Here is an 8,694-nt window from a genome sequence, read left to right on the forward strand (position 1 = left end):
GGATACTTGGAGAGCTCAACAGAATCTGTAACAGTGATCATTACACAAAATAATTTCTCTTTTAGACAGACAGTACTTACAGGGAAAAACAAAGCCATGTTTTATGGTTGTTGTCAAAGACTACAAAATGGGCTGAAAGGGATTATTCAGCTCTCAAAAACTGATCAGTAGAATCTAGCCTCTTGCTTGAGTGGTTTGTATTATAGACTGCTTCACCTATGGCAGGGCTCCAGATCAGTAAAATGTCTTGTCAGATGGGAAGAGGGAATTACTAGAAAATTTGTATTCTAGAATTCAGGTAATTCTTCTGTAAAATATCATATGCCAAGTGCCTTTATAATTTCATTCACTTTGAGCATTAAGTTGAATGATTAAATGCATTTTGCCAAGTTAGGATTGCTACTAGTAACCAAAAGATTAGAGGGTACAGCTGAGAACTTTGAATTTTCTCCTCTGTTTTTGCTTTTTGTGGTTTTTAGATATTTTCTTCTTTGCCCTATAGAATAATTTAACTGCTTATAAAAACATTGGGCTTCAAGAGTCTCAAAAATAAGTTATTTAATTTTTGCCTAGGAAAATATTGTCTGGCATCATCAATTTCAAGAAATGTTCATTAGCACCACCTACAGACATTAGTTTGACCTGTTCTTGAGTTGTAATCCTAACTTTTTACTTTTTAATAGTTTTTTTACATAATAGTTCATTCTTCTATACTTTTTTTTTTTTTAGTAGGTGAGTCAACACAAGATGGCAAAACAGGATCTGGTGAAAAGATCAAGAAACGTGTGAAAACTCCTTATTCTCTAAAGCGGTGGCGCCCTTCCACCTGGGTTATCTCCACTGAACAACTGGACTGTGAGGTCAACAACAATGGCAGTGACAGAGCAGTTCATTCCAAATCTAGCACCGCTGTTTACCTTGCAGAAGGAGGCACTGCTACAACCATGGTGTCTAAAGATATAGGAATGAACTGTCTGTGAAATGTTTTCAGGCCTATGGAGTGAAATTATTTTTTGCATCATTTAACACGCAGAAGACTTTTTTTTTAAAAACTGCTTTATCTTCCTGTCAGTACCCCTCCCACCCCTACAATAAGGACTTGCTTTAAATAGATTTCAGCTATGCAGAAAATTTAGCTTATGCTTCCATATTTTTTAATTTTGTTTTTTTAAGTTTTGCACTTTTGTTTAGTCTTGCTAAAGTTATATTTGTCTGTTATGACCACAGAATTATATGAGTGTGTATCAAAAGTGGTCTCAAAATATTTTTTTAAGAAAAAAAGCAAAAACAATGTATTACTGATAATCAGTTTGAAACAGTTTCTAAAGGTCATTAAAACAGAAGCAGATTAAGACAGGTTTGACTTCAGTGGTGTCTGGTATCCATATTTTATTTCTGGGCACAAGCTAGTTTATTTTATATGTTGTTATGTTCCTAACATATTATCTGTTGAACATTCTTTTCCCTTGTGTTTTGTTTGAATGTGCAATAGTCTGTAGGCCACAAATAAGCTTTCTTGTAAGCTCTCTTCCTAATAGAGCACACATTCTTCCAAAATATGAACATTTTTCTCCCCCATACTTCTGTCAGGTCTGCTCTATAGACCGTGAATTTTGCAGAAGAGAAACCAGATTTTTTGCTTTCTCTCTCTTTATGAAAAATGCAGAAACATTGTCTCAAAGGGCTGTAAAGATGGAACTACCAAACCTAATCTGAAATGCTTTTAACCTTCCAAATCCTAAACATTTCCTTCCAGGCATTTTAATAAACATATTTGGTTCTGGTTTTGGAAGTTTATAAGAGAGCATAGAACAAAATAGAAGTCAAATATTAACCTTTTCTCTTTTATTTTATTTTTATATGTAATATTTCATTTTCATTTATTTAAGAAGCACATTTTTATCAGAAAACTTATATAGCTATACTTATATGGAATTTTTAAGTAGGTAGATGGTTAAGGCAATATAGTGTTATATCCTTTATTCTCTGAGTAAGCAATCTTTGACTCAAATAAAATTACATTTCCTGTTCAAAATAACTTCAGAAGTAATCCATAGTTTTGATCCTGTAGTATCTTTATATCCTCTTCCCAAGCAAAGCCTGGTGACTGTCTGAAAAAGATTCCTCTCCTCTTCCCATGACCTAAAACGCTGTGTGGAAAAAATCATTCGACTGGCGTGCCAGATCCCTGCAAAAGGAAGGATTGCTGCCAAACCTGTCATCTTTGAGCAGCTGGAGACTTACCTCTCTCTTCTCAAAACTGTTTTTTTACTACTCCTATTTTCATAATTTCTCCTTTTGCCAATATTCACATGATTTTTTGATATATGAGCAGCATTTATTATTTATATTATATTGGAATATACCTTTTAGTGATAACATGTTATGTATCTTTCAAGTCATACTTTTTTAAAGCTTCTTTTGCTTCTTCATTACTTATAATCTTCTCTAAAACAACAACCTCTGCATGTTTTTTTTTAAATAAAGCACTTTATGTCAAGTAAGGGACTTTTTTTATAAGCACAAATTATTTTCTATCAATTTGCAAACAGTGATAATCTTACTTATTTTTTACAGATTCTTGGAGTACTTGGTACTCATTATCTAATTAAGTTCTAGGACTTCTCTGGGGGATAAAAAGCTAAGAGAAAAACAAAAATCTCCTGAAAAATATTTTCTTACTCGTATTCCTCTGTCATCATTTAGTTAAAAACAGCCTATATTTCCAAATTTGCTGTCCAAAATCCTTAGGACTTATAGATAAGCCTTCTTTTGTTTGCCATCTACTAGAATCTTGAGTTAGATATTGTAGCACTTAGCTTTTATTCAGCTAGATTGCTGAACACAGTTTTGAATTCTTAGCTAAGATTCTTTTATTAATGCCCAGTATTTCCACCTTTTATGTTTCATTGGCCCTTATTTTGATTCAGAACTTTAATATATGTTCAATCTTCTGGCATAAAGTTAGTTATTTAGTTAACTCCATTTAGTTAACTATTTTATCACATAACAAATTATTCATATCTTCCCCAGTAAATTTTCACTTAGTTTCCTTGACTTTCAGTGTGTATTTCAGGATATTATTTTCAAACATTTATAGGACATCTTTGAATAAAAATAAATGATAGTCCTCCAATTAGAAGCACTGAGGGTAAGTGACCATTTGAGATCTAACTGATTTTTTCCTCACAGAGGAAGAGTTATGTTTCATTCTACTATACTTTGTATTTGGGCTACTTGATTGTAAGTTTTCCAACATTTTTTGATGTTTAGTAATAAAATACTTTTAAAAATTAATGTACCAAATTTAAAGAACTCCGTATAGTATCACATTTAATGCAAACATGTTTAAAATAAATAATTTCTTCCCCAGTTTTTTAGTAGACTCTTAAAAAAGTAGTAAAGTATAAATCATTTTAATAAATTTTAAATTAAATTGTACATCAGACTGATTTAATTTTAGAATCTGTTTATAATATACAAACACGTAAAATTACTTAAAATACTTGCCAATTTTATTCATTTAATGTTTCTTAAAGCTAATGATTTAAAACTGCTATCACAATATTTTACATGTATAAAAACATTTGATTCCTTTTGAATTAAAGGCTATTAATGAAAAACATTAAATTAATTTGTAAGAGAGTATTACAACCTTCAAAGCATAATAATAGATAATCAAAGTCTAATATTCCCTTAACTATTGTAATTGTATACCACAACTTAGCCACTCAAAAAACTTGATTTGAATTGTGTTTAGACAAAAATGATTTAATTATTCATAAAAATGTTTCCCATTTTTAAATGCATAATTGGGGGGGAAACCCTAATATAAAAAAGTTTTGGGAAGATGCAGGAGTGAAATGTCCTAATTGACCATTTGTTGTATGCTGAATGTTGGGCTATACAAACACTATCTTTTAGTTCTCATAGCAACCATGGAAGGATTATAGTTAATATGTCCTGTTTACTGATGAGCAAACTGAAGCGAGGAGAAACTTAGCAGTTTGCCCTAGGTCAACATCTGGTAATAGACAAAGATGGATTTTAACCTAGGTTTGCCTCTCTCCACATCTCTCATCCATACCATATAGCCTACATACTGTATGACAGGATGTATAATGTACTGACATTTTGTAAGAAATCTAGTCATTATACTCCAGTCATTATACAGTTGGGGCTTGTATATAAGCAAGTCCAGATACCTTAATGACTTTAAAAGTTAGGCAGCCATAGAAGGTGTATAGATTTATCTATGCTGATTGTTGCTTGAGAAATAATTACTAATTTAAGACAAAATTCAATCCCATATCTGCCATCATGATCTTAAAATCATTTCACTTCTCTTCACTCATAACATTCTTATATTGAATAACTAAGGTAAAATAAATGTTAAGGATAAAGTGAAGGTGGCTTATAGGAACAGAGACTTTTTCATAAATCGATTCCGTACTTGATTTGGAGGAATTAATTTAACATGGACTTTTAGTTTCATCAGTCCTTTGACTCCATCTTGAAAATTTCTGCTTTTAGTGACTTTTGAAAATTTTACTAGTCCAGAAAACAAATTGAGGTGGATGTAGGAAGGATACAAGGATAATGTCCTTCTAATAAAACAATTTGTATTGTTTCCTTACGTGTATCTGCATATTCCAGAAAATGTACATTGGTTTTGAATGTGAAAACAAAGAAAGGTAGGAACACTCAAATATGTGTTTCCATGGTAATTACCACAAAATTTGATGAGTGTTTTTATTTAAAATATTTTCAAATTTAGCTTCTAAAGCTACATGGGATACCTGATAGGCTGAAGCTATTTACTGTCCATTCTCTGTAAACCTCTCTTTTCAAAGTCATTTAAAATAGAAATTTACTTTAATAAACTTTTTGTTTCTTTTTTCATATTTATAGAAATGAATATTTAATTGGAGGTAGTTCCTAAAATTTGAGATTCCTAATATTTCTATACAACTTTTAAATATTTATGTTGAACTTATTACCAGTGAAGTACAGGCAATTACATTAATTATTCAGATTGCTTTATATATTACTTTCTCTCCCAAGCTACTCCTTAAAGTTACAATCAACATTAGTTGATTATCTAGACCAGTTAACTCTAGAAATTGCATAACATTCCCACATATACCCCAGAAGTCTTTTCAGACTAGGGTATTCCTAAATATTCATACCTTTTACTGTCAGTTTGCTCTTCAGTAGATATTGCATTTTAACTTTTAGATTCTGAACTTTGCAAACTTTAGCCAAAACTACCTTGCATGACCATTCCTAAATATAGTCCCTGATTAAATAAATCTGGCAGATCACAGTTGAGTTAGTTACACAAACGTTACTATCAAAAGAAGGCTTTTTCACAGGTTCCCAGATTAAACCAATAGAAGAAATGGTTCTCTAGTGCACCTAAACATTACTTTCCTTCAATCACATCTTAGTTTGTGTCTGATTTATTCTATCCCTTTGTTATGTGACTCACAATCTTCTGTATCAGGAAAGTTTTTTTTCCTATCTGTTCTGCTTCTCTCCTGTTTTCATTTATACCCATTTCTCTTATCCAGTAGTAAAAACAAAAAAAGCCATAGGCTATCCTCTTCAACATTGTTATTCTTCCATATGCTTCAGGCTTCTCAATCCTTCAGTCTCAGTTCTTCAGACAAAATTGTTTTAGTTTCTTTAGCATTTTATCCTCAGTCCTATTTTAATAATTTTATATTTAAGAACACTAAAATTATAGTTTATGTTATATTCAAATTTATTACTCCGGTTAATAGTTCAATAAGATAGAACTGAGAATTAGGATGTTACCATTTGACAATGGAGCCATTAAATTGTCAGCAAATCACCTAATTTTTGTATCATCTAACATTTTCTGTTAAATTGTTGAGTTTTAGATTTTATATTCTAATTAGTTATAACTAAAAAGCCATGCATACAGAATTGTATATCATTTCATCTATATTGCAGCAAGCTTAGCATTATGATTGAGCCACATAAAACATGTGTTTTACATATTTATTTGTATCAAATATTAAACACAAAGTGCAACATTAACTTTCAAAAGCAAATCCTACAATAATCAGGTATTATCTATGAACATTTTTGCAGACCACTTTTGAAATACTTATCATTGTTTTGCAACATAGACTAGACCATAACAGCTTTCATTTAATTCTTAAGTGACTGGTTAAAGTTGAGTGTTTGTGAATATAAAGTAAAATTTAGGATTTTATCTCATGGCTGATGCATTTGAAAGTAAATATGTCAGAAGAATTTATGCTGTGTATTAAAATTATGCCCAAAATAAATCTATCATATCTTAAAAATTCCAATTCTGTTATTACTTGATGTTTGTAGTGTTATTATTAAACATGTGACAGTCATTTTTTAAACTTATTTTGAAACCCAGATTTTAAAATCTGAGTAAGAGAGGAGGAATCTTTAGAAACAAATAACATCATTAGAGTGTCCAGTTTATGACTGAATTTTAAAGCAAATAACTTTTAAACTACAACTTGGTTTTCTGTTGTTTTAAAAGGTAATATGTTTTATTTTTATGTTATTTGTACTTTTAAGATTTCAGAAACATCTTCCTGTTTAGACTCACTCTAAAGACATATTACTTAAAAACTCAGGGCCCCTTTCATCCCTTTGCACATTGCAAAACTTCAACTAGTAGTAAACAAGCAATTAGATCCAGTTGACTATTTAAAGTGCTTATTGTACACACAGTTCATTTAATGTTTCATATTATAATTTTACTTAATTTACATAGACACAATATCATTAAGCAGAAAAACATGCCCAGTTCTACAATTACTGAAGAGAGATGGAAATGATTCAACTACTTGGCTACATGTAGCACCATATTTAGGTCTTAGAATTGAAGCACCATCCTCAAACCATTCATGTTCTTTGGTCAAATGGTTGTACATGATGGGACAAATTATTTTATTTTATTTTTTTAATGGAAGAACTTAGTAAGGTAGTTCCTCTGAGATAACGTTTTCTCAGGAGGTAATTTAACATTATAAAACTCTTCTAAAAGTGAATTGTTGAGTTTGTGGCTTTAGTAACAGCTTAGGTGATTTTGAGAAGGTAACTTATGATAACCTATTTATCCCATTGTTAGAGCCAAATGAAATTTTTCTTTAAAAGGTAAGTTCAGGCCCCAAATTGGTATGGTATATACTTAAAATCCTAGCAGTAAAATTATTTGTAACCAGTCTCTTGTCTCAGGCTCTCCACCTTATTACCAATCCTTGTAAGTGTGGTAGGGAAACACATTTTTAAAAAATTTTAACAATAAGAGAAAACTAAATTACTAAAAGATGCAATTCAAAGATAGGTCCTAGTTTAACATTGAATTGCTTGGCTTCTGTGGCTTCTCTTTTTCTGGTCACATTTATTTATTTAAACAGTTTTTTTATGCCTTGTTGTCATGGAGATTATATTGTATAAGTGTTCGTATAAGCTGGAATCATCCTTAATCTTCTGTTGATAGTTTTCAAATGAAGATAAGTGAATAATTGTAAAATACACTAACTTAGGGTGTTGTAGCTGAAACACGGAGATGTGTAGCTGCCATGCTTTTCTGAACAGACATGAGAGAGAAGCTACAGAGTATTCATTTCTGAGGATGCTTTTCTGGAATAAGAAAGGCTGAAAAATATTGTCAGTTCCTCAGAACCCTCTTTCTTGTTAACGGGTATCTTTTGTTGGTGTGTTTTTCTCTTACAGATAAGATATCATATATGAATTTATGAATAATTTCAGTTATTTTGCTTTTGTATAGCTGTCTGAGACCTTGCTATGCTGTATAAGTTGTGTTTGATGGGTCAGTGTATGAAATAAAGCAAATCACTTTTCTTTTGTATTATCTATGGATGCCACTATGAAAGCTGACATTAAGCCACTAAAGAGTTTTCTATGAATAATTGTAAGTAACGCTTTGATATATATAAACCTAAACAAAAAGATTGTATTGATATAGAGACATTGGAGAAGGAGATTTTAAGACAGTTCTTTAGGTTTAAAAAAGGCTTGCTGTAAATGGTGCATTATTCCATTTATTAAAGATCATATTAATGACAACAGTAATCGTATCTGTTGATTTTATGTCACCAGAAATTATGATCAATAGTGTAATAATCTAGGTATTTTGCATAAAGATATTAAATGTTCTAATATGACTTTTCATCATTCAGTGTGATACATCAAAAAAATCAGCTAACATTACAGTAACAGTTATACACCTACTATATGCCAGACACTGTCTTAGTTATTTCTCCCAGTAATCATATTGAATACATATTACTGTCCTCATTTTATAAATTTAAAAACTGTGGCTCAGAGAGGTTAAATACATTGTTCAAAGCCACAGAACTGTTAAAAATGAGATTCTAATGTATTTTCCATTTTGCCTTGAACTACAGTTTTCAGTCTCTGGTTATGGCATGAGAAACTCAAAAATGAAAATGGCTCAGTGGTAGTGTCTAAGAACTTGAAGCAACCTGAAGTTACTGAAAAGCTCCCAGGTACAAAAACAACAGTCTCTATGGGCCTAACATTCTGTTCGTGCTTCACATCATTAAATAATCTTTTTAGTTAGATCTTTGTATTTTCAGGAGGCCTTGTTAAAATGGGATAAGAGTTTTTGACTCTATGTTAATTCAGTGTATT

The 8,694-nt window shown here is 31.0% G+C and overlaps 1 protein-coding gene across 1 annotated transcript in view; it reads left to right on the forward strand.

Annotated features, from left to right (window-relative positions):
* Positions 1-8,112, forward strand: part of BMPR2 (bone morphogenetic protein receptor type 2) — a 138,754-nt gene extending 130,642 nt beyond the window's left edge. The window contains exon 14 of the mRNA XM_045847680.1: positions 730-8,112. Within this exon, the coding sequence (XP_045703636.1) occupies positions 730-980 (251 nt within the window). The 3' untranslated portion in view covers positions 981-8,112. The remainder of the gene's footprint in view (positions 1-729) is intronic.
* The last annotated feature ends 582 nt before the right edge of the window (positions 8,113-8,694 follow it).

The sequence above is a fragment of the Phyllostomus hastatus genome, unplaced genomic scaffold (genome assembly GCF_019186645.2).
Source record: "Phyllostomus hastatus isolate PE091 unplaced genomic scaffold, TTU_PhHast_1.1 phas_contig_57, whole genome shotgun sequence".
Taxonomy (NCBI): Eukaryota; Metazoa; Chordata; class Mammalia; order Chiroptera; family Phyllostomidae; genus Phyllostomus; species Phyllostomus hastatus.